Here is a 27,947-nt window from a genome sequence, read left to right on the forward strand (position 1 = left end):
GCTCTCGTGGCTGCTTGAGCCCAGGGCCGTGGAGCCTGCGGGGACCGCGAGCTCAGGCCAGCCACAAGTGAAACTTGCGACGAGGGGCAGCGGGACTCTGTCTCCTGGAACAGTTTTGGCCCGGAGCTGGGGAGCCCACGGGAAGTGCGTCTTAGACTCTGCTCCCAGCGGAGCGTGCACCGAGCAGGGAGAGTCTGGTGCGGCCAGGCTTGGGCTCCCGGGGCTACTTTGGCCTGGGATTGGGGAACCCGCGGCGGTTGCCCTGAGGAGCCTGCTCCTAGCAGAACGTGGCGGGGATCGGAGAGACCAGCTACTGGCTCCCGAAGAGGCTCTGGCTCAGGGTTGGGGATCCTACAGGACTGCTTCTTGGTCCGGGTCCTGCTGGGTGCTGCGGGGGCCTGGGGGGCAGAGTGGAGCTGCCTCCTGCGCCCAGAGCAGGCTAAGGGTCCGGCCGGTGTGGTATCGCAACACCCCAACTGCAGCTGGGGCCGAGGAGAGTAGCCGCCCACGCCTGGAACAGGACCAGCGACCCGATGGCAGGGTAGCCAAGTCAACCCACTTGGAGTGGAGGCCGTGAAGAGCTGCCATCTGACCCTGCAAGGTAGGCAGTCCTGCGTCCCACTGGCAGGACAGGCTCGGCAGCCTGCCAGTGTGGTGGACGAGTAGCATCGAGGCAGTCACGTCACACTGGTTGGAGTGGGGGTTGAACAGAGCCGCCGCCAGCATCTGGAAGGAGCCCAGAGACCCGTTGGAGAGGCAGTTAGGTACCCCCACTGGGAGTGGGGGTTGAGCAGAACTGCCGCCCAGGCCCGCAGGGTGGGCAGATCTGAGACCCACCAGCGGAACAGGCTTGGAGGCCGACCAGCGTGGTAGACACGTCACATCAATTGGAGTAGGGGTGGAGAAGAGCTGCCGCCCACATCCGGATCAGGACCAACGATCCGAGGACGTGGTAGTAACGTCACCGCAATTGGAGTGGGTGCAGAGTAGAGTAGCCACCCGTGCCCGCAGGGCGGGCAGACCTATGACCAACCAGCGTAGTGGATAGATCACCCTGATTAGAGGAGGATCACAGCCACTACTCGCCCTACAAGAGAGATATCCCAACTATACAAGAGCAACATAAATAAACAGGGGGAAAAATTTCAAAAACACAACAGTTTCACCAAGCAGAAAGAAACACAAGCAACATGAAAAGACAAGGAAAGAAAGGACCACAAGCAATGCAGGTCAACTCAACTCTAGAAGAGGTAATAGCTGCAACAGATGGAATGTCAGATAAAGAGGTCAGGATATACATGCTTCAGATGATCTGGACTCTCAAGGAAGACATGAGACAGCAAAATCAGACAATGAAAGATCACATTGACAAGGAACTACAGAAACAAATCCAGGAAGTAAAAGATCAATTTCACAGGGAGTTAGAAGTAATAAAAAACAAACAAATAGAAATCCTAGAAATGCAGGAAGCAATAAACCAACTTAAAACCTCAATTGACAATACTACCAGCAGAATAGATCACTTAGAAGATAGAACATCAGACAATGAAGACAAAGTATTTCAACTTGAGAAGAACATAGACAGCTCAGCAAGACTGCTAAGAAACCATGAGCAGAACATTCAAGAAATATGGGATAACATTAAAAGACCAAACTTAAGAGTATTGGGATACAGGAGGGCACAGAGCTCCAAACCAGAGGAATGAACAATCTATTCAATGAAATAATACGAGAAAACTTCCCAGACTTGAAGAATGAAACAGAATCCCATATCCTAGAAGCCTACAGGACGCCAAAAGTGCAAAATCATAAGAGATCCACACCTGGACACATTATAATGAAGATGCCCAACATACAGAATAAGGAGAGAATTTTAAAAGCTACAAGAGAAAGAAAGCAGATTACATTTAGGGGCAAACCAATCAGGATAACAGCTGATCTCTCAACACAGACTCTGAAAGCTAGAAGATCCTGGAATAACATTTTTCAAACACTGAAAGAAAATGGGCTCCAACCAAGAATCATGTATCCGGCGAAATTAAGCTTCAGGATGGAAGATGAAATTAAAACCTTTCACGATAAACAAAAGTTAAAAGAATTCGCAGCTAGAAAACCATCTCTTCAAAAAATCCTTGGCAAAACATTACAAGAAGAGGAAACTGAAAATAACATTGAAAACGATCAGTGGGAGGTAGGACAGTAAAGGGGGGAAAGTAATCAAAGAGGAAAAATAATCAGGTTTAGTAACATAAATAAACAAATATGACTGGAGGAACAAACCAAATCTCAATAATAACCCTAAATGTTAATGGCTTAACCCACCAATTAAGAGACACAGGCTAGTTGAATGGATCACAAAACAAGATCCAACAATATGTTGCCTACAGGAGACGGACTTGATAGGAAAAGATATACATAGACTGAAGGTGAAAGGCTGGGAAAAATCATTCCACTCATATGGACTGCGGAAACAAGCAGGAGTGTCCATACTCATATCAAACAAAATAGATTTCAAGCCTAAGTTAATCAAAAAGGATAAAGAGGGACACTGCATACTGCTCAAGGGAACCATACACCAACAAGACATAACAATCATAAATATATATGCCCCAAACAATGGTGCAGCTATGTTCATCAAGCAAACTCTTCTCAAGTTCAAGAGTCTAATAGACCACCATACAATAATCATGGGAGACTTCAACACACCTCTCTCACCACTGGACAGATCTTCCAAACAAAAGTTAAATAAGGAAACTATAGAACTCAACAACACAATTAACAAACTAGACTTAATTGACATATATAGAATATACCACCCAACATCAAGTAGTTACACTTTTTTCTCAGCAGCACATGGATCCTTCACAAAAATAGATCATATATTATGTCACAGGACAACTCTTAGACAATATAAAGGAGTAGAAATAATACCATGCATCTTATCTGACCATAATGGAATGAAACTGAAAATCAACGATAAAAGAAGGAAGGAAAAATCTTGCATCACATGGAGAATGAACAATAGGTTACTGAATGATCAATGGATCATAGAAGACATTAAGGAGGAAATTAAAAACTTCTTAGAGTTAAATGAAATCATAGACACAACATATCGGAATCTATGGGACACATTGAAAGCAGTTTTAAGAGGAAAATTCATTGCTTGGAGTGCATTCCTTAAAAAAAGAAAAAACCAACAAATAAACGATCTCATATATCATCTCAAAATCCTAGAAAAAGAAGAGCAAAATAACAGCAAAAGAAGTAGAAGGCAAGAAATAATTAAAATCAGAGCTGAAATTAATGAAATCGAAACAAAAGAAACAATTGAAAAAATTGACAAAACCAAAAGTTGGTTCTTTGAAAAAATAAATAAAATTGACACACCCTTAGCCATGCTAACGAAGAGAAGAAGAGAGAGAACCCAAATTACTAGCATACGGGATGAAAAAGGCAATATCACAACAGACACTTCAGAAATACAGAAGATAATCAGAAATTACTTTGAATCCTTATACTCCAATAAAATAGAAGATAGTGAAGGCATCGATAAATTTCTTAAGTCATATGATCTGCCCAGATTGAGTCAGGAAGATATAGACAGCCTAAACAGACCAATAACAATAGAGGAAATAGAAGAAACCATCAAAAGACTACCAACTAAGAAAAGCCCAGGACCGGATGGGTATACAGCAGAGTTTTACAAAACCTTTAAAGAGGAACTAACACCAATACTTTTCAAGCTATTTCAGGAAATAGAAAAAGAGGGAGAACTTCCAAAGACATTCTACGAGGCCAACATCACCCTGATACCTAAACCAGACAGAGACACTTCAAAGAAAGAAAACTACAGACCAATATCTCTAATGAACCTAGATGCAAAAATCCTCAATAAAATCCTGGCGAATCGGATTCAAAATCGTATCAAAAAAATTATACACCATGATCAAGTAGGATTCATCCCTGGGATGCAAGGCTGGTTCAATATACGGAAATCAATAAATGTTATTCACCACATCAATAGACTTAAAAATAAGAACCATATGATCATCTCGATAGATGCAGAAAAGGTATTCGACAAAGTACAGCATCCCTTTATGTTCAAAACTCTAGAAAAATTAGGGATAACAGGATCATACCTCAACATTGTTAAAGCAATCTATGATAAGCCACAGGCCAACATCATTCTGAATGGAGAAAAATTGAAGGCATTCCCTCTAAGATCTGGTACAAGACAGGGATGCCCTCTCTCACCACTTCTGTTCAACATAGTCCTCGAAACACTGGCCAGAGCAATTAGACAGACGAAAGAAATTAAAGGCATAAAAATAGGAAAAGAAGAACTTAAATTATCACTATTTGCAGACGATATGATTCTATACCTAGCAGACCCAAAAGGGTCTACAAAGAAACTATTAGAGTTAATAAATGAATTCAGCAAAGTGGCGGGATATAAAATCAACACGCATAAATCAAATGCATTCCTGTATATCAGCGACAAATCCTCTGAAACGGAAATGAGGACAACTACTCCATTCACAATATCCCCCCAAAAAATAAAATACCTGGGAATCAACCTAACAAAAGAGGTGAAAGACCTATACCATGAAAACTACAGAACCCTAAAAAGAGACATAGAAGAAGACCTCAGAAGATGGAAAAATATACCCTGATCATGGATAGGCAGAACTAACATCATCAAAATGGCGATATTACCAAAAGTTCTCTATAAGTTCAATGCTATCCCAATCAAAATCCCAACAGCATTTCTTGTAGAAATAGATAAAACAATCAGGAAATTCATATGGAATAATAAAAGACCCAGAATAGCAAAAACAATGCTAAGCAGGAAGTGTGAATCAGGCGGTATAGCGATACCAGACTTCAAACTATACTACAGAGCAATAGTAACAAAAACAGCATGGTACTGGTACCAAAACAGGCGAGTGGACCAATGGTACAGAATAGAAGACACAGTAACCAATCCGCAAAACTACAACTATCTTATATTTGATAAAGCTGCTAAAAACATGCAATGGAGGAAGGATAGCATCTTCAACAAATGATGCTGGGAAAACTGGAAATCCATTTGCATCAAAATGAAACTGAATCCCTTTCTCTCGCCATGCACAAAAGTTAACTCAAAATGGATCAAGGAGCTCGATATTAAATCAGAGACACGGAGTCTGATAGAAGAAAAAGTCAGCTATGATCTACATACTGTGGGGTCAGGCTCCAAATTCCTCTATAGGACACCCATAGCGCAAGAGTTAACAACCAGAATCAACAAATGGGACTTACTCAAACTAAAAAGTTTTCTCTCAACAAAAGAAACAATAAGAGAGATAAACAGGGAGCCTACATCCTGGGAACAAATCTTTACCCCACACACTTCAGATAGAGCCCTAATATCCAGAGTATACAAAGAACTCAAAAAATTAGATAATAAGATAACAAATAACCCAGTCAACAAATGGGCCAAGGACCTGAACAGACACTTCTCAGAGGAGGACATACAATCAATCAACAAGTACATGAAAAAATGCTCAACATCGCTAGCAGTCAGAGAAATGCAAATCAAAACTACCCTAAGATACCATCTCACTCCAGTAAGATTGGCAGCCATTAAGAAGTCCAACAACAACAAGTGCTGGCGAGGATGCGGGTAAATGGGTACACTTGTTCATTGTTGGTGGGACTGCAAAATGGTGCATCCAATTTGGAAAGCAGTATGGAGATTTCTTGGAAAGGTGGGAATGGAACCACCATTTGACCCAGCTATTCCCCTTCTCGGTCTATTCCCTAAAGACCTAACAAGAGCATGCTACAGAGACACTGCTATATCGATGTTCATAGCAGCACTATTCACGATAGCAAGATTGTGGAACCAACCTAGAAGCCCTTCAATAGATGAATGGATTAAAAAATGTGGCATTTATACACAATGGAGTATTACTCTGCATTAAGAAATGACAAAATCATAGAATTTGGAGGGAAATGGATGGCATTAGAGCAGATTATGCTAAGTGAAGCTAGCCAATCCTTAAAAAACAAATGTCAAATGTCTTCTTTGATATAAGGGGAGTAACCAAGGACAGGGTAGAGACGAAGAGCTGGAGAAGAAGATTAACATTAAACAGGGATGATAGGCGGGAGGGAAAGGGAGAGTTAAGGGAAATTGCATGGAATTGGAAGGTGAGCCTCAGGGTTATACACAATTACATATAAGAGGAAAGGAGGAGTAGGAGAAAAATTATATAAGTGGAAGAAACGATTTATAGTAGAGGGGATGGAGAGAGAGAAGGGGAGGGGAGGGGAGGGGAGGGGAGGGGAGGGGGGACAGTGGAGAATGGGATAGACAGCAGAATACATCAGTCACTAGAAAGGCAATTTGTAAATCAATGGAAATGTAACTGATGTGACACAGCAATCTGTATACGGGGTAAAAATGGGAGTTCATAACCCACTTGAATCAATCTGTGAAATATGGTATATTAAGAACTATGTAATGTTTTGAACAACCAACAATAAAATAATTTTTAAAAAAAACAAAAAAAACAAAACAAAACAAAAAAAAGACATGATAAAGAATTCAACAGGAGTCTGATATCTGAGATAGATCCAATCAATCAATCATGTTTGTTCTATTTTCCAATGTTTCTTAAATGTGAACACCCCCCCCCAACTTCTCTAGTGCTGTCACCATGTAAAACAAAACAAAAACCCACCAATATCTGTTGCCTGGGTCTATAACACTGGCCAAACAACTTATCTCCCTTCTTTACAATCTAAACAGCACCCCGATTCCCCATCCCCACCAACCTGTCTCTCACTTCTCAGTTAATGGCACTTTAATCCATCATTGCTCAAACTAAAAACCTGGATTCATCCTTTGATTCTTCTGTTTCCCTAATAGACCATATCCAATCCATTAGCACATCCTGTTGTTTCCTTTTTCAAAATAGACTCAGAATCCTACCCTGGACTAAACCACCATCATCTCTCAGCATTCTACCACAGTATCCCAAATGTTTTCCCCTCCTCTTTTACCAATTTCTTTCCATTTTCCATACAGCAAAATAATTTTTAATGAAACTTGTAAAACATTCCAAAGATCTACATTCCACTAGTCCTGTTTCTCTCTCTTACCTCTCATTTTAGTTTTCTTCTCCTTATTCACCATGTATTAGTCTTTCAAGTAAAGAAATAAAACAAATCATCAGAAAGGACTGTTATTGGACAGATTTCTTTAGTGTAGAATCCATGTCTAGTTCATTATTTTTATTTTTCCCCTAGATCACCAATCACATGATTTATATATACTCTGATTTTACACATATTGAATTGATTAGTGACTTAATGGCATTTAATTGCTATGTTTTATAATTTTAAAATAGGCTCATTTATGAGAGAATATGCTTTGAGACTGGAGGTGGTAGATGATAAATCATCAACTAGGTAAGTTGAGGCCAGATGGTAGAGGATCTTATTTTCTCAGTTAAGAAGATTAAATAATTTGGAGGCTGGAGATTTGTTGTGGATTTCTAAACTAAGAGGTACATTATCACAGCTGACACAAGGGAAATTAATCTGTCCTTAAGATAAATTTTGTATACAGCAATGCATTGCTATCCTTCCCCTATCCTCAGAATTCAGTTACTGGAGGAAGTGAATCTTTCTGTTGTTGGGAGCTGAGATCTGTCTTCAAGGTTCTGGAACAAAAGCCCAAATAGAGAAGACAAAGTTTGGGACAGTATGTTGCTCTGTTTCTAGCATTGCCTCCAGTTCAAATTCTGACAAGTTGCTCCAGGGCATTCCAATTATTTGGGATCCGTACATTCACGTATGATAGAATTAAATTCCAAAATTAACTCTTGATTTGTTTCTCAACAGGTTCTCTGACCCTGAGAACACATCATGTTCAAGATTCCAAAATGGGATTTGTGATCAATGCCATCTATTCCATGGCCTATGGACTACACAACATGCAGATGTCCCTCTGCCCAGGCTACGCAGGACTCTGTGATGCAATGAAGCCAATTGACGGGCGAAAACTTTTGGACTCCCTGATGAAAACCAATTTTACTGGGGTTTCTGGAGATATGATCCTATTTGATGAAAATGGAGACTCTCCAGGAAGGTATTGTTAGATTTCTCCTCTAAACAACAGAGCCTAAACAAGAGCCAATTGTAGATGCTGAGATGCTTGTCTCCCTCCTTTGTGGCTATTTAGGCTGCCTGGCCATGTTTGTCAAGCCCCAATATCCCAAAGTGAGCAAAACAGAAACAAAACTTTATACCCTGTGGCCAAAGAAAAAAATTGATGCCGATGTCCACAATGTGCTTTTGAAATCATCACATTTCAGAGATCTAAAGTTAGAGCAGGAGCCTCACTTTATCATAGGTAACCAAAGCCATCTCAATGGTTTCTCAGTGCATGTTATGTCATGTTATTCCCTATACTCTGTTATCCTCTTGGGTCATAGAACTATTCTGAAATAGGAATGATTCAATTTCTGGCAATCCAGAAATAGGGTTGAGGTACTTTATGTCATTTTCTGTATCTACAGTGATTTATAAATCATATTTTACTTTGTTATTCTCCAGTTGGAGCACTTTCTCCCTTTTTGAGGATTGAATTGCCCTTTCCTCTGATATTTCACCTTTATTATTTTTAGGGAAGTGCCTGAGAAATATAAAACTTACTTATAATTATAGGTCAACAATCACTAGATATCCAAAATTTACCAGAATTCACATGTATTTTACACCCCAATTCTTAACTCTACACAGTATGTTTTTAATCCATGAGGGATTTAATCCATGAGGGATGGTGTCATTGAAATTATATTCTGAGTTGTAATAGCCTATGCTTTGCATCAGAACAATCAGGACCCTTTGGTCTCCTATTGCAAAATTCCAAATGCTCTTCCAATAGCACCTTGTGCTTAGCAGCTGTTCCTGAAGAAGTGTCAGTGCACTCTATTTGCAATTGACCCTGCCAAGAGAAGATCTCATGAGATCCTTCACAGCTCACACCCCATGTGCCCATACTTTCTGCCAACAATCTTGGTTTAGCACATTTCCATATTGTAAGGTAAGCTGGAGATTGTCCTGGATGTAGCTGTTGCCATCTCACATGCTGAACTGTTAAGTGACAGTGCCAGGTCATATAGCCAGACTAAAAAACATAGTTTCTCTGTTCCAGAATTTTGAAGATTATTGCTCCAAGACTGCCAAGATAAACTGACTTTACACAATACTGTTTTCTACTTTTTTTCTCTGTTTGCTATATCCACTGGGCCAAAAGTTACTTCACATGTGTTATAATTCCTTTTAGGACAGGTTGACCCATTAGCTCAGTCTTTAGGTTCTCTGATATCTATGCATGGATTTATTGTTTCTTTGTGCATCTCTGGAGCAGTGACATTAGCTTGGGACCTGCTAACAGACTAATGAATATAGCTATCTCAGTTCAAGAGTTTTGACATCATGTCCCCAAAACAGTTTCACAAATGAGACATTGAGGAAATGTTTCAGATGGTTCGGCTCTGTTCCAGTGGGAAACTTTAATAGATTAGGCAGAACATTACTTTCTCACTCATACTCCACATACACTATAATAGGGTACTTTTAGGACACTGGTTCTTAACCTTTTTTGGAATATTAATCCCTTCAGGACTCTGGTAAAATTCTAGATGTTCTTTCAGGAACAATGTACATAACATTTTGCAAACAATATCTGGGTGTGCATGCTGGTTTGAGTCTATCCATGCACTACTAAGTTTGAATATTACAAGCTGAGCATGGTGCTGCACACATGTTATCCCAGTGGCTCTGGAGGCTAAGGCAGGAGGATCCTGAGTTCAAAGCCAGCCTAAGCAATTCAGTGAGACCCTATGTCTAAATAAAAAGAGGCTGGGGATGTGGCTCAGTGGTCAAGTGCCCCTGAGTTCAATCCCTGGTGCCCCCCCAAAAAAAAATTTTAATATTACATTAATGCATTAATAAATTATCAGAGTTGGCCTCTGAGGGCATGGACCAGATCAAAGAAAGGTTTGTTTGCAACCGTTTGTTTTTCCAACTAATTTACTTATATTTTTAAAGAAAATTACAACTGTTCACAACCAGCCTTCACAACAGTGAGAATCTGTTTCAAAAGAAAATTATAGCTAATATTTATTGTATGCTATTATCCAAACACCAAGCTGAGTGCTCTACTTTTTAATCATATGAGGTAAGTAATATTATTATTCTTTTTTTTTTCAGCTGAAGAAACTGAGGCCTACAAAGGTTAAAGTACTCATCCAAAGACAGTCTCTTAAGTGATAAGAGTTGATTGTAACTCTGTCTTTTAGACTTTAGCTGCTTGTCTTATAATCAAACACAATCAAATTATAAAAACATTTTTAGAAACTTATTTGCAGAAAATGCATTGTTATTTTTGTGTAGTAAAAGTAACTGTTGGGTTGGATCAAAGAGATTTTCAACTGGACAAGGAACTAGAGGAGCAAGGCGTGATGAGGGATTCTCCTAAATTGCCAGATGTATAAGAGGAAGATCCTGAAGAAAGGGAGCCAGGAGAGATAGAAACCGGTTCTTTTACATGCATTTACAGATTGTTCTCAAGCATATTTGGATCATTGTTTTTAAACCTCACCTCTGAGTAGGGTACTATTACCCCATAATTTTGTAATTAAAACCATGGTGCCATGTGTGTTACAGAATCCAGAACTTTTGAATTTAAAAATGTTTACACAGTAATATAATGCCCCAACATGCTGTGGAACAGCACTCCTTAATCAATAAATGGATATTTCTGACATAAAACATGAATATTCATACTAGGTGTTATATAGAGACTATAAATAGCCTCAGGTTCAGGTCAGGTTTTTTCACTGGTAACTGCAGATAGATTCATGTTTTGCTGCCAGTGGAGTTGTGGAAAAACATACAGTTTTCAGAGCTCTAAGTGTTTCATAATTACAGATGTGAAATATGGACCTATGGTATTTACCACCAGTGATGTAGATCATATGTCAGCAAACTAGGGTCTGCAAGCCAAATTGAGTTTGCTGTAAAGAAGGATTTTTAGAGCACAGTGACAGTCATTTAGTTAGGCACTGTGGCTGCTTTTGCACTATAATAGCAGAGCTGAGTAGTTAGAGACCATCTACAAGTCAAAAATACTTATTATCTGTGCTTTAACAGTGAAAGTTTGCTAAGCCCTAGTTTAGAGACTCCTTCAGGACCTAAGTTTTAAGTGGTCTAACTGCTGCCCAGGACTGACCTTAATTAGGCAGAAGGAACATGAAGAGAAAATGTCAAACTCTATACAACTGCCCATTTAAAGCAAAAATTAAGATACTGTATTCTAGAGTGGATAAGTGTATAGATGTAAAATATTTGAAAAGAATGGTATAAGGGAAAGGGAAATGAAATTATACAAGGAAAGATTCTTACATTTTACATTAGGTAACTTGACATTAAGTAGAGTAAGAATTCATATTTGTAATCCCTTAAGCAACCTCTAAAATTTTCATACCAGAAGAAAGGAAGACCAGTAAAGGGATTAAGGAAAAAAGATTAACTTGAAAATATGCAGAAAAAGAGGAATGGAAGGGCAAAAACCAATGGGGCACATAGAAAATATGAAGCCTGAATAGTAGAAATTTCAGATCCTGGCCTTGAATGCACATGGATTCTTTTTTTTTCTTTAGATTTTTTTTTATTTTATTTTATTTTTTTAGTTCTAGATGGATACAATACCTTTATTTTATTTATTTTTAATGGGGTGCTGAGGATTGAACCCAGTGTCTTATATATGTCAGATGAGTGTTCTACCACTGAGCCACGACCCCAGCCCACACATAGATTCTGAATACACGGCTGTGCTCCTAAAAGGACCATAGAGAAACAGATGATCTGTGTCAATGTCCTACTTTTCCTGGAGAGAAATCTGAGTCTCAGAGAAAGAAAGAGACACATCCAAGTTTGCACAGCCAACTAACTAGTAACAGTGGAAGGATAATATGCAGCTCTCCGTTACAATTATCAAATGAGAATTTACCTTAGTCTTTTTGAGCATTTTTTATTTGTTCTTTTTTGAATCATTCATTCTTTTCATTTTTGATGGATAATAAATTCTGTATCCTTTCTCTGAAAATTAAAAAAATAAAAATATCTCATATCAACTGAAAAAAAGGAGAGAATCTTTGTTATGGAGAAGTATCCTTATGAAGTTCTTTTTCAGTATACTGCTACTGAAGGTTTTTAAAGGAATGGGATATATTCACAGCTTTAGTTATTATTGATAATATCTTTCTCTGTGTCTGGTAGGTAAGAAACAATTACCAGTTAAAAAAAGAAGATTAATTCTGAAAGGAAGATTTATTGTCTCCAGTATAGTTATACAAATATGATAGGCTAAGCTAAAATAATGATTTAACTTTTCTTTAAATAATTTTCCTATCAAATATGACATTTTTTATTCTATAGGGTTTCCTAATTATTTTTCAAAAACTGAATCCATTTACTTTTTAAAAATTCTCATACATACAAGTAGGAGCCATGGGTGTAAAGTTAAAACCTTATAATGTAAAGTGGTTACATTTTTACATTATTTAAACAACAGAAAATTGATCTCTTAGCTATAGCAATAGATTGGGAGTAATCTAATGGAGAAAAAATGAAGAGCTGACTTAAAGTATTAAGGTTTAGTTTAGGTCCTGGCTCTGACACTTTCTCTGCAAGTTGGTCATACAGATTGACCTCAGGTGGCTCCAGTTCTATTAGCTGTGAAATAAACATCTTGGTCAGACTTTGTCAGACTTAAGAATCAGTAGAAATGGGGTTCACGTCTTGTTTTTGAGTTAGCAAAGATACCCTCATATCTTCTCAAATCAGCAGCTTGCCTCCTGACATTGACATTTATTTCTTTCTCCAAGACTACAATGTTCAAAGGTTATTTGCTCACAGAAATTCACCTTTTAAGACTTAGCAGCGTGTGTATTTGAAGGAGCCCATGACATAACACATGAGGTCTTTTTACTTTAGTGCTTTGTGTTCTAAAATCTTGATTTATGGAATGCTCTGTGGCCATAGGATAACTGTGACAGTGTGGAAAGGAAAGTGAGCTATGAATTTTTATTTAGAAATGGAATTTAGGTAGTTATCCCAACTTGTTACCTACTTCAAATAAAACACTACAGGATAATCCTGAAGCTACTTAACAACCAACAAAATATAAGAATGGATTGTTATTCTGAAAAAAAAACCTACTACAGTAAAAAATTGTGATTGGCAATAAAAACAGCATGGCATCATCTTACAAAGGAGATTCAAGGACTGAGGTTAGTTTTGTTCTTTTTATTTCTGTGCAGAATATTGGTGTGACTATGGTATATGGTTACTGGAACCCAAAAGCTAAAAATGTGTTTATCCATATCCATTTCCAGATTGCTGAACATACTGAAGAAGCTTTTTATGAGTTAGGAGTCCTCCTGCCTGTACAGTGTGTGTAGTGTTAAAAAACATATGAAGGGCCCTGGGGTTGTAGCTTGGTGGTAGAGGGGTTACCTGGCACTGGGTTCAATCCTCAGCACCACATAAAAATAAATAAATAAAATACTGATATCATGCCCATCTACAACTAAAAAAAAAATCTTAAAAACAACAACAAAAAACGCATGTGAAGACATTGTGAACCTGTAGGTTCTACATTTCTGTAGGAACCAATGCAGTGGTGTTGTTGCTAATCTGATGTCCTCAGATGAGAAAATTATTTCAAAAGTGTTTCTCTGGAAATGTTCTCACATATAAGAAAAGGCTTTGAAATAAGCATGTTGGTTTTCCCTATTTACATGTTTATCCCTTACTCAAAATTAGAGTAACAGCAAATAAAGCCTGAGAACTCACCAAGTACTCCTCTCTTCCAGTATTTTTACTTTGCATAAGATTCTTTAGTAACTATGTTCAGGCTTTTAAAAAAAACATTCTGGAAATTGTCTTAATACAGTGAACTTAACAGTTGACAAAGGGTAAAATAATAAAGGCAAAATCAGGCCTTATCCAAGTTACTCCCACACACCCTAACACTGAAAACAAGATCAAAGATTTACCAAATTCTCATGGGGCTAGTAAAGGAAAATTTGATCATACATGAATGGAGACAAAACTCTTTTTTTTTTTTTCACAAGCCCAAAAGTAGTTCTTGCTTAAATTTCTTGAAGTTATTTAAAAACTGTTCCATCCTTTTGAGGTTAAGTCAGTTTCTCACATGGGATTATTTTCTATTTCAGGTATAGATTTAAATGTAAATAAATAAATACATGAATAATTAAAACAGAACAATGATCTCTGAAGAGAAAATGAAATGGCAGATGGGTTTTGGTTATCTAAGGATTCTGTCTTGTGAAATTCCAGCACTTACATACCTGGCAGGAGTTATATTTAAGGGAATGATGTCATTTTCCTTTTTATAGAGGATTATTTATATTTGTAGCTGAATAATTATTTTCTTATTTCTCAGGTATGAAATAATGAATTTCAAGGAAATGGGAAAAGATTACTTTGATTATATCAATGTTGGAAGTTGGGACAATGGAGAACTAAAAATGGATGATGATGAAGTATGGACCAAGAAAAATAACATCATCAGATCTGTGTGCAGTGAGCCATGTGAGAAAGGCCAGATAAAGGTAAAGTGGAGGACACACTTCATTCATTTTTGTTGTAAATTCAACAATGTTGGCTACCATTGGCTATTTTTCTAAATTGAGATTTTCTTTCATTTTTACACTGTAAGCTTTTAGCGTTAGAAACTGAAGGTTATTTTTCTTCTTTACTCTTGTTAATTCCTTATGTCTAATGCAACCAACAATAGTCTTAGTAGTTGGTCTGAGAGGATAAAACTAATTGAGGCATTATGTTCTACCCCACACTTTCTGCTTATCCAAGACTTTAAAGACTGATTCCGGTAAGTGAATGACTTAGAATTGGAAAACATGCTAATTCTCATTAATGTAACAAGTATTTATCAAATGCCTCTTAATGTAATAGTAGTAGTTAATATCCGTGGGGGAAAATGAGTGAGACACCCTTTATTGTTGGATTTCATATAGATGAGAAAACTATATAGATCATGAGATAGCAGTATCATGAAAATGTGATGACTTCCTCAAGAAAGAAAAAATAAACTACGTAAGTTCTTGATGGGGAGGGTGAAAGAGAACTTTTTTATGAATAAAATTTAAAACAGTGGACCATAAAAATGAGTGTGACTCAAGGGAGAGATCATTAGTGTAGAGGGAACAGTCATTGGAAAGATGCAGAAGTGATCAAGGGGATATATAGTTTCTCAATAGCAGTGAATAATCTAGATTATGTAAATGGTTGCTCTAAATGGTTATTATAAAAGAAAAAGTTATGATAGGTTGTGTCCAGATTTGTGGAACGCTTTCAATGTTATACTAAATAAATTGAAGCTACTTCTTATTAAACAGGAGTCAAAGAAAAACTTTGAGGTGTTGGCATAAATTGAGCTATCATAGGTGAAGATTGATGAGCAGACTTATGAATCATGAAAAAAGATGAAAGAAATAAGTAAATGGACACTGTGATCATGGTGACGAAGGTTTGAATTGGGGAAGAAACAGTGAGAATGAAAAAGTGGACAGGGTGTACATTGGGAGAAACCTTACAAAGAGACTCAATCAATCCTGATTACTGATTAGATACAAGGTTGGAGAAGAAAAAGGAGTACAAGACAATCAACTGTAATTACAAGTCTTAGTAACTAAAAAGTGCCATTGTCAGGAATAACAAATGAGAATGCTTTTAGAGAAAAAGTGGTGAGTTTGGGGGTAGTTTGTTGGTTTAGAGATAGCCACCCTGTGATGATTGGTCCAGAACAGTGAGAAATAAGACTAATGATTTAGATTTAGACATTTATTAAATGGAGTTCAAGTTGAAGTTGTTAAGTAGATAAAATTGCTCAACCTAGAAGTTTCTATAAAAAATAATACAGATCTAGAAGAGTCTTGAAGAATGTCTTCTTTTGAAGTTTAAAGGAAGAAGAAGAAATAGAGGCTGAGTAAGTTCAGATTCAGAGAGCTCCATCAGAATTTGCTGTTAGATAAGACAGTTTTCAGTGGAAGATGAACCAAGGAAGAAGAGAGCGAGGTCAAGACCTGAGAATTGGAGATCAGCCTTTCATCTGGTTCCTCTGGAGACAGAAGTCTTCCAGATGGAGCAACATATAATGGTAACTGAGCATCCAAAAGTATATGGTGAAAAATAGGTAGCAGTTTGGTAATTTCAGGGTATAGGAAAGGTGCTTTTACACTGGTGTGTCCTAGCTGATAGGAAATAAAAAGCCAATGAAGAAGAATATGGAAATATAATCAAAAAGCAGAAATAAGTTAGTTATTGTTGTGTTTTGGATAAATATGAGTTGTTCCCCCAAACGCTCATGTGTAAGACAATGCAAGAATGTTCCAAGGTGAAATGGTTACATTATGAGAGCTGAAACTTAATAGGTGGATTAATCTACTGATATGGTAACTATAGACAGGTAGGGTGTAGCTGGAAGAAGTAGATCACCGGAAACCTACCTTTGGGATTTATATTTTGACTCTGGTGAGTGGTACTCCCTCTTTCTCTCTCTGTTTCCTGATTGTCATGTTCAGAGCTGGAGACTATCAAGCCAAGTGAAATAAGCCATTCCTAAAAAACCAAAGGCCTATTCTCTTTGATATGCAGATGCTAACTCACTATGGGGGCAGGGAGTTGGGAGGTTGGGAAGAACATTTGTACTTTGGATTAGAAAAGGAGAATGAAGGAAAGGGAGGGAAAATGGGAAGAGGAAAGATAGTAGAATGAATTAGACATTCCTTTCCTATGTGTATATATGATTACTCGACCAGTGTAATTCTACTTCATACTCAACCACAAGAATGAGATGTTACCTACCATATAAGTATAATATGTCAAAATGCATTCTAGTCTCATATATAACTAATAATAACAAATAAAAAATTAAAAATATAAGATAAAACTTAGAAAGTACAGGGAAAGTGGCTCAGTGGTAAAGAACCTCTTGGTTCATCCTTAGTAGCAATTTTTTTTAAAAAATGAAATGTTTTACTATTGGATTTATAATTAAAAGTTTCTCAATAGGTAGTTCTGAAGATTTGAAAAGCATAAGACTTGAAAGAAGAAAGCCAAAGTCAAAGAAAATAGAAAACAAATTTCTTAATAGTGGCTAAATGACTCACTGGCTTACAAAACATATAAAAATTTCTGGATATCTTAGTAAGGCCTTTACGATTCGCTTGGTCATAAGCCAGTTGTTTTATTAATGGCATTGCTTGTTCTGTATTCCCAAAAATTCTGGTAGCTGTTTGAATAAGCCTATCTACAAATTCAGCGTAAGGTTCATTAGCTCCTTGTATTATCTTAGATAATTGACCTTGTAAACCTCCATGTCCTTGTAAAGTCTTCCATGCCTTAACTGCATCTACAGCAATTTGTGAGTATACGCCAGGATCATATGCAATTTGTTGCTGCGGATCCTCATAAGGTCCCTTTCCTAACAACATATCTAGATTTCTCTGAGAATAACCAGCTGCTGCATTTCGCCTAGCCGTCTCCTTGCAAAATTCCTCATTGGCAACCTTCCATAACAGGTATTGTCCTCCATTTAGCACAGCTTTACACATATTAGCCCAATCTGCTGGCGTCATGTTCAAGTTGTTAATGGATTCGACCAAGCTTACAGTGAAGGGTGCTTGAGGACCATAGGTTGTTACAGCCTCTTTTAGCTCCTTCACTGTTTTGAAATTTAAACCCTGGTAAATTCGCTGCCCTCCTACCTCAAATACAGGGCATACTTGAGATCCTGTCTCAGGATCCCAACTATCAACTGCGGGGGTTGGGAGTCTCCTAGCATATGGAGGTGGTGCTGTTGATTGGACACTTATGTCCTCTGGTGATAGAATGCTGTTAGTAGCAGTCTCCTGTAGAGGTGGTGCTGATGGTTGGACACTTACACTCTCTGATAGAAAGGTGTTATTAGCAGTCTCCTGTTGTAACTTTTCCCCTGATGGCTTTTTCTGCTCTAAACTTCCTTCCTCTGTCTCACTAGCTCGAAAGACCTTCTCTTTTACTTGAATCTTTATGTCTTCTCCTTCCTCTACCTTTGTCTGAATTGAAGGCTTTGGACTAAGCAAACCAGATACCAACGCCCACAATGTCAATGTGCCAACTGGCAGAGTCCCTGGGTTGTTCTTTTCTATTCTTTTTAAATCTTCACCATGATGGTTCCATTGTGATATATCTAACAACTCCTCCTTAAAAAGCCATGGGCTACATTGTTGTATTGTATCAACGTATGCCCTGATTGTTCTTGATTTTACTGCGATGCCTCCTTCCTCTAACAATTTACTTAACAGTCTTTCGGTTTGTTTTTTACTAATTGCTGATCCCGTATTTCTACTATAATACAACCCAACAAGATAACACCAAACAAAACCGAGACAGAATGAAATAAAAAGGGAACAATAAAAATTCATTATAGCCTTTCTATCCTCCTGACATGTGCATCCGTCCTTTCTCCCTATCTGTTCCTCAGACGCAAATAGTTTTTCCTCAGATGCAAATAGTTTTTCCTCAGATGTGAGCGGTTTCTCCAGGGACAGGCAAGTTAAAACAAAAATGAAGCAAAACAAAAGAGGAATCTTAGAATGGCTACCCATCCTCTCGCCCTGCCCTCAGGGGCGAGCAGTTTACTTACCCTCAGTCGCTCCCCGTGCGAGCCACCAAATGCCGCAGTCTGGCTGGGCACAATTCAGGAGCCACTTGTCAAAAGAAACTAACTTTATTTTTAGAACTACAAACGCCAAACAAAACAGCTCCTCAGGGAAAACCCCTCAGAGCCCAACTGCCACCACCGGCTTTCCACAAGCCTCTCACCCCCACACCAACCTCACCACCTCCCACAATCCTCCTGTTCTTGAGGCCGATTGGCTGGGTTGCGTGGGCGGAGCCAAAGAAGTCCTCCAATGAGCAGCTCCGTGGAGGAGCCAATCAGCTAGATGTTGCTGGGGCTGCTGTGAGCCAATCATCAGCTGGCAGTCTGAAGGGCAGGGAAACAGCCCAATGAACATCACCGCAGAGGAGCCAATCAGCTAGATGTTGCTGGGGCCGCTGTGAGCCAATCATCAGCTGGCAGCTGGTTGCTGGCAGCTGGAAGTTTGCTGGGGCCCCTTTGGCTGTGGCTCTCAACAATGTTACATAGGAAGAATTGTGAACCAAAGCCTAGAGGCTAAATCTGATCTGCTACCTGCCTTTGAATATAAACTTTTATAAAACTACAGCCAAGCTATCTTCCTGTGTTCCTTCTTTCCTTCCACCATTTTTCCCTATAGACCGCCGCCCCTTTCTTCCTTTTGATCCTTTTCAAAAAACATTTACTAAATGTTTATATACAGTGATAAAAGAGTTCTGAACTTTGGCCCATCTTACAACTAAGCTCTTCATGTGAAATCCAGTATAGATCCAACCAAGATATCAATTATTCATGCTCTCCACTACTTCCTGAAAAACACTTATACATTGTAAATAACCATAGAGAATGTTGATTTTTTGACTCTTTGCAGCAATACATTTTGAGCCTGTAACTTCAAAATGCTGAATGTCTTTGTTGAGAGACTTCTTCACATATTTATTCTACCCTATTGTACTGGTAATAATCTATACAGTGGGAACTGAAAGGTAGCTTAGTAGTAATCACTTACTTAGTATGTGCGAGGTCCTAGGTTCAATCCCTAGCACTGCAAAAGAGAAAACCATAAAGAACTTTACACATTGGAAGAATTTGATTCCCTATTATCATATTTTTAATGCTGATTATCATCTAATAAAGTTTTAGAAGATAATTTTTTCTCTGACTTTCTAGTCATATCTCATTTTCATTCCATTAAGTATACAGTTGACAATATTCTTTTAATATAGTTTAAAGTTATTACTGAGCAAATTTATTAATGGTAGCACCTCATGGGGTTGTTCAGAGATTTATAACTTAGCTTCCATGAAAGCATTTAGTCTAGAAAAAATTTGAATGAGTTACAAATCGTTAGTTATAAATAAAGTGCCACTACTTTCAGTGCTGGGAAAGAGAATTTTCACTATGTCTTTTATTCAAACCAAATGTAAAACAGAACCAAAAAAAATGGTTTTGAATGATCAGAAGACATACTCAGTTGCGATGATTGATTTGAAGACATTGCAATATTGGGATTATTCTAGGAAAGGTACATAAACTTATTTTGGCAAGATGCTGAAATTTACAACCAACAAAAAATAAACCATAGGAATTCAGTGTATTTCTTGGGAGGAAAAAGCAGCTTTTATTCACCAATCCTTACTAAGGTCTATAAAGAGAATCTTTCATAATTTTAAATACACCTATCTATATTATGTAATCTACAAATTTTCCAATAGTAGTTTTACCAAGTATAGTTGAAATTTCTTTATAAATAACATTTTCCTTCCTCTATATGAGTATTTGTATGCTTATTGTTAGTGAAGAATAAGTAATATTTTAGGGAGTTCTACACATTTTTGTGGTGTTAACCCTCAGGAATTCCTACAGAGTAAGAATTATTATAATCAATGCATAGGCTCTGTTTGAGGCATCTTGGTATTAGCTGGAGGAATAATGAAGACACATAACTGCTCAGCGACACTAAGCAAGACTAGAACCTGGACCTCTTGATTCCAGAACCAATCCTCTTTCTCTTAAATTTTTCATAATATCATGAAGCTTTCTTCTAATAAGTCCCAATATTTGTAAGTGTGAGTCTTCATGTCTAACATATGTTATTTGATATCTCATTCACCCTAACATAAGGTATAAGCTGACTATACTTCAGTATTCTCCTCTAAAAATGGATAAAATAAAACCAGTTACCTCATTCCAAGCTGTTCTAATGTTTTAATGGTATCAGAACACGTGGCATGCACTAAATAGTCTGTAAATAGTCAATATTATGGTAAAGAGTTTTGTGGCTGGATTAAGCAGATCTAATTAGCAATTTTGCCTTATCTAGTAGAGTTTAGGGAAAGGATGCTTCAGGACCATTTTTCATCATTCCCTACTTACAATGTATTGCTGCAGTATCAAGAATCAGCACCAGGGACAATGCAAAATGTAAAACAGAAGTGCCACTTAACAATTATATTTGGCTATAGATGTTTTAAATAGTATTATCAAAGCTCATTAATAAAATTACCATCTAAGACAAGGAATATAAAGCAAAATCAAAAGTGTTTCTATTATTTATAAGAATGTTGAATGAATTCTGTCTCTATTCCACAGAAGGTATTCATGCATGTGATGGCAGGAAAAAATAAAAGACACATCCATTTCTAAAGAATAACGTCTGGGACTCTTTCAACTGTTAAATTATTTCAATTATTTTATATTACCTTAAAAAATCAAATAGATTAAGCAGCATATAATAATCTAAATGACCTTTTTTTTTACAACCATCCTGACAAAAGTAAATTTATGATAGTAGGGGATAGGAAAGGTAGCAGAATACAACAATTACTAATAGGGCATTATGTAAAATTGTGGATGTGTAACTGACGTGATTCTGCAATCTGCATTTGGGGTAAAATTGGGAGTTCATAACCCACTTCAGTCTAATGTATGAAATATGATATGTCAAGAGCTTTGTAATGTTGTGAACAACCAATTTAAAAAAAATAAATTTATTAAAGAGGAAAGAGTGGGCTGAAATTTAAATCAAATTTTTAGTAGAAAAAGACCAAGAGATCACATCCAGAAATCCTTTGTCTTCTGCCTCTGTTTCTGTCAAATATAAATTACTATCAATATAGATAGATTTTTAGTATTAGGAGACATGCAATGTTTTTTTCCTCACAATTACTCAGCTATTGGAGGAAAGCCAAGATAAATTCAGAGAGCAAAAGGTCTTACTTTATAGGAAAAGAGAAATATTCAGTTGTTTACATGTTTCTGTGTGTATACATGAGCACAAACACAGGAATTTAGTTAAATACAAGTGTCCAAAGATAATTATCCAAAGACTTACATATTATTTAATTCTCAACTCAATTAACAACCAACTTGGGATGTTAGACTCATTGTTCAAACTCATCCTTAATTTATTTAATTATAAAATGAGAATATTGATTCTCATTCAAATTGATGATGTTTGAAAGAATGTATGTGAAGACTCTTTTTGCTTTGAAAAGCAGTACATTTGAAGAAATGATTGTTGGATTTTTATCTATACAAAATATTAACCAAAATTTAAATGTTTTCCTCAGGTGATCCGGAAGGGAGAAGTCAGCTGTTGTTGGACCTGCACGCCTTGTAAGGAGAATGAGTACGTCTTTGATGAGTACACCTGCAAAGCATGCCAGCTGGGTTCCTGGCCCACTGATGACCTGACAGGTACATGTATCACAATCTCATCCCCTTCCTCTAAAATCAACTGAAAACAGGCAAACACAGTAGAAAAAAAAAAGGATCACATCTTCAAGTATTTCTCATGTTAGGTGGTCTTATTTATGGGACAAATAATTCCCTAAAGAACACAAGCCTTCCCAAAGGCTGAGCTAATCATGACAATCTATAGATATTGGGGAGGATCCATCTATACCTCTCTCCTCATCCCAAATTAGATCAAAATTCCTAGATGTCAACCCATCCTCAAGATGTTCCTAGAGATTCATAAGCAGGGATTCAGTTAAGTATGTAATTTAAGGAGTACAGGGGAACATATTACCTAAGAAAAGACTGAAATATATTACAACACATTCAAGAGCAAATAGTAGAGCCAAATTGTGTAGAAATTTGACAAAAATTATTTGCTACTTTTTTATTTTTAGTTGTAAATGACCACGTTACCTTTATTTTATGTATTTATTTTTATGTGGTGCTGAGGATGAACCCAGTGCCTCACACATGCTAGGCAAGCTCTCTACCACTGAACTACAACCCTAGCTCCTAAAATTATTTGCTGTTCTTAATGCTTTTCCTTAACTGAAACCAGGAGCCTCTTACTAATAAGAGCTTTTAAATTAATGTTGTCTCAGGTCAAAACTTTTCAATGCCTGTTTATTTTTTGCTTTTTTATTCTGTATTGGCTTTTGTGTTTTTAGTCCAAAGAATGATTGTCTGTATCCTTGTTTTTTCATTCTATATTTCAAAGCCACTTCAAGTTTTCACAATACCAAAGCTGATGTGTCTCCTCCCAATCTTGTTTCCAACTTTTCATCAATATACTCATAGTGTCCTTTTTGCCTACTAATGAAATAAAGATATAGAAATTAAAATACTGTCCTTACCTTTAAGAAACTCACAGTTTTAATGTGGAATGGTAAAAAGTAAAATTTATTACAATATAATGAGGGCATAGACTTCTGTACAGGAGAGAATGAGAAGGGCACCCATGGGGTACAAAGGAGCACTCTAGGCAGAGGGCTCACCATGTGGTATGTCAGGCCATCTAGTGGCCAGCTTAACCTTCGGTATTGAGATGGATTTTAATGCTGGAAGATCATAAGGTCATCAGTGTTAGACTCCATCCCTCACAGGATGAGAGATTGTTCATGCTAGTTTTATTAGCTTACTTCAAAATCCTGGGTATACAAATCCTGTGATCCTGGACCTTTTGAAACTTGCTTATATTACAGATTTTTAGCAATTGGTATTCATACTGAATACTTGTTTATGTTTTCATTAGTACATTATCATTACACAAAATAGTGGGGTTCATTTAGGTAAAAATCACATCTGCATGGAACCTAATTTGCTCCCCTTCAGCCCCTAGTACTTATTCTTTTCCTTCCTCCTTCCCACTAAAATTTGATTTAAGAAAACATCCAAGTACTTTGTGATAACACTTGAGTCCTGTTTTTGCTGACAGGCAAGTTTTCTGATGTTCTTATTCATCTTGGTATACCCAGAGCTTGACTCAATGTTGAATTTAAAGCCTTTAGGAAATTTTCTTATGAAACAGATGAACTACTGTGTATGTGTGTATGCATGCATGAACATTTACATGTATACATATATGTACACAAAATTTAAATGCTGGGTTAAAAAAGGTATTATGATTGGTTTTCTTGGAAATAAAACAAGGAACAATATTGGTGACACTCCCTTTACATTGATTTTATATTTTTCTAATTTCAACCTGAATTATTGCTAAATTTTAAAACTTTTTTGCATGTTCAACTATCTTTCATAGGGAAGAAACTTGTGGGCAAATACAGTAGTCCCTTAGAGTCTGTGGGGGATTGATTTCAGGACCTCCTACACATACAAAAATCTCCTGATGCTCAAGTCCAATACATAAAATGGTGTACTATTTGCATATAACATAGGCACATCATCTGTATACTTAAAGTTATTTATGGATAATTTGTAAGACAAAAAATGTAAAAGGCTATGTAAATAGCTGTTAGAAAGGAATTTTTTAGGATATAATGACAAGTAAAAATGTCTGTACTTGTTTAGTATACATGCAGGGTTTTTTTTTCAAATACCTCGATCCACATGCATTTGGTTGAGTCCATAAATATAGTCCCATGAATAAAGCATCAGACTATATATAGATGTATATTTTTGTCCTATATGAGACTGTGCTGCTGAAAATGAAATTTAGCATAGCCTGTTATTTTATTAATTTAATAGGTACATGTCTTATTATTACTATTTTAATTACAGTAATGGGTAATGGAGAAATTGAATTGAAAACCATTCATGGTTCCTACATCTCTTGGTCTCCAAGTAGTGTCCTTATATATCTTACCATGTTGGAGGAACAGACACACATGTGCACACACTGACAAATTGTGTTAAAAAGTATGAAGTAAAAGAAAAGGAGTCAAAAATGAAAATATTAGAGAATACATTGAGGTCACAAAAGGTTTCTCTGGAGAAGTGAAAATTACCTGATACCAATATGATAATAGAAATAACTAACATGTGATGGGGAGAAGGGCATTTTGTACCAAGAAAACAGCTCACATACAGGTCTGTATATGGAAAAGCAGTTTGGAGAATGGTATCAGAAGAGATAAAGAAGAATAACAGGGGCAAAATCTTGTACAGCCTAAGAACATGCTCAGGATTTACATGTTTTAACTGTAATGAAAACCCATTATAAGGTCTCAGTGGATGCAAAAACATTACTACTCAAGGAATACTTTAAAAAATAGCATTCTGATTGCTGTGAAGGAGAAAAAAATTGGTACAGGTGGAAGGTAGGAGCAGGTAGACAAATTGGATGGTTGTCACTACTGGGAGTTCTCAGTCTCCTGAACACAAGAGTGCTTTGGAAGTATATGAGACATATACTTTGGTATAGAATTGATAAGTCATTTAAAAAGATATCAAGCTTAATGTCTTAAAGATTGGAAAAAGAGATACATCCTTTCATAAAAACCAAGAGTTTAAATTTTTATCAGATCAGTTTGAGATGCTTTTGAGATTATTAAATGGGAATTAATTCATGTAATAAATTCAGTCATAAGTTTGTGCCAAAAAATATAATAGGTTCTAGAATCACATATATATGCTCTAAGTTTTTAAAAAAACTCAGAGTCTAGTGGGAGAAAAGCATGTAAACATATAACAGCACAGTGAAGTTAGCACTAGAGGTGAGCAAGAAATGGGTATTGAGGACAGCATTGTGAACTTTGCAGAATTTGGGAAGCTTTAATCTTAAGGCATAAATAGAAGCTCACTTTAACAAAGTGACCCTGAATATATGACAAAGCAGCTCTTTCAGAATTATTAACACCATAATCTAAAGATCAAGGAAGGGCTGGGGTTTTTTTCTTTCTTTTTTTCCCTCAGTATAATATGGGTGCACGTTTTATTTGTTGTCTGTTATCTAAGAGACTTTCTGTAAAGACTATTCTTCCCACTGCTCATTCTATTTTATCCCCCTTTCTAATCATCTTTCCAGAGTAACAAGTATTCTTTTGGTTAATGTTTTTTATTAGTGCATTATAGTTATACATAATAGTGGGTCTCATTTTGATACAATCATATATGCCTGGGAATGTAGTTTGCTTCATTTCAGTCCCTGCTGCTTCCTCTTTCCCTCCCTTTCTCTCTCCCCCTCTTCACGTTCCTCTACTCTAATGGTCTTCCTTCCATTTATTTGTTATTTTTATCTGATGCATTATAGATATACATAAAGGTGGCATTCACTGTGGTATAGTCATAGAAGTACATAGAAAAATTTGATCAATTCACTCTGCAGTTCCTTCCTTTTCCAATCCTTCTTTCTTCCCCCCTCAATTTTCTTCCTCTGCTCCACTGATCTCTCTTCTATTTTCATCCCCTTTTTTAACATTTTTTTTAATTTAGTTTTTGCATATGAGAGAAAACATTTGACCGTGGATTTTGTGAGTCTGGCTCATTTCACTTAGCATGACATTTTCCAGTTCTGTCCATTTACCAGCAAATGCCATAATTTCATTCTTCTCTATGACTGAGCAACACCCCATTATGTTTATATACTGCATTTTCTTTATCCATTTATCTGTTGATAGGTACCCGGGTTGGTTCCATAACTTGGCTATTATGAATTGCACTCCTATTGATCTTTCCTCTGCCTATATCACCATATTATTCTAATTTTAGATCTTTTGCATAAACACCAAGGAATGCAATAGCCAGGTCATATGGTGGTTCTATTCCTAGTGCTGAGAAGAATCTCCATTCAGCTTTTCAAAGTGGTTGTACTAATTATCAGTTTCACCAAAAATCTATGAGTATACATTTTTTCCAAATCCTCACCTGCATGTATTATTATTTGTATTCTGGATGATTATCCTTCTAACTGGAGTGAGATGAAATCCCAATGTCATTTTGATTTGCATTTCTCTAATTGTTAAGGATGATGAACATTTTTCCCATATTTATTGGTAATTTGTATTTATTCTTTTGAGAAATATGTTTAATCTTTTTGCTTATTTGTTGACTGAGTTGAGGTTTTTTATATTATTTTGAATTCATTATGTATTCTGTGTATTAATCCTCTGTTAGAAGAATAATTGGCAAAGACTTTTCTCCCATTCTGTAAGCTTTCTCTTCATGCCCTTTTTTTTCTTTTTCTAAGCATTAGTTTTAATTGTAATTATTAGCACATATTAATTATACAAAATATAAAATGAAATTTTGTGAAATTTTCATGATGCATATAATTCACTTTGATTGTATTCACCCTCTTTTAAAATTTTTAAAAATATATTTTTAGTTGTTGATAGACCTGTATTTTATTTATTTATTTATATGTGGTGCTGAGAATCAAACCCAGTGCCTCACACATGCTAGGCAAGTGCTCTACCACTGAGCTACAACTCCAGCCCTGATTTTTTTTTATTGGTTGTTCAAAACATTACAAAGCTCTTGACATATCATATTTCATACATTAGATTCAAGTTGGTTATGAACTCCCAATTTTACCCCATATACAGATTGCAGAATCACATCGGTTACACATCCACATTTTTACATAATGCCCTATTAGTAACTGTTGTATTCTGCTACCTTTCCTATCCTCTACTATCCCCCCTCCCCTCCCCTCCCGTCTTCTCTCTCTACCCCATCTACTGTAATTCATTTCTCTCCTTGTTTATTTTCCCGTTCCTCTCACAACCTCTTATGTGTAATTTTGTATAACAATGAGGGTCTCCCTCCATTACCATGCAATTTCCCTTTTCTCTCCCTTTCCCTCCCACCTAATGTATCTGTTTGATGTTGATCTTTTCTTCCTGCTCTTCCTCCCTACTCTGTTCTTAGTTGTTCTCATTATATCAAAGAAGACATTTGGTATTTGTTTTTTAGGGATTGGCTAGCTTCACTAAGCATAATCTGCTCTAGTGCCATCCAT

The 27,947-nt window shown here is 36.8% G+C and overlaps 1 protein-coding gene across 2 annotated transcripts in view; it reads left to right on the plus strand.

The window, feature by feature from the left end:
* The window catches only part of GRM5 (glutamate metabotropic receptor 5), a gene marked incomplete at both ends in the record, with an annotated part of 442,123 nt that overhangs the window by 338,648 nt on the left and 75,528 nt on the right, over positions 1 to 27,947 (plus strand). For both annotated transcript variants that reach the window (XM_081282195.1, XM_081282194.1), the window contains 3 exons: positions 7,894 to 8,140; positions 14,531 to 14,699; positions 22,360 to 22,486. In XM_081282195.1, the coding sequence (XP_081138321.1) occupies positions 7,894 to 8,140; positions 14,531 to 14,699; positions 22,360 to 22,486 (543 nt within the window). The remainder of the gene's footprint in view (positions 1 to 7,893; positions 8,141 to 14,530; positions 14,700 to 22,359; positions 22,487 to 27,947) is intronic.

The sequence above is a fragment of the Spermophilus citellus genome (genome assembly GCF_964194105.1).
Source record: "Spermophilus citellus genome assembly, chromosome: 2".
Lineage (NCBI taxonomy): Eukaryota > Metazoa > Chordata > Mammalia > Rodentia > Sciuridae > Spermophilus > Spermophilus citellus.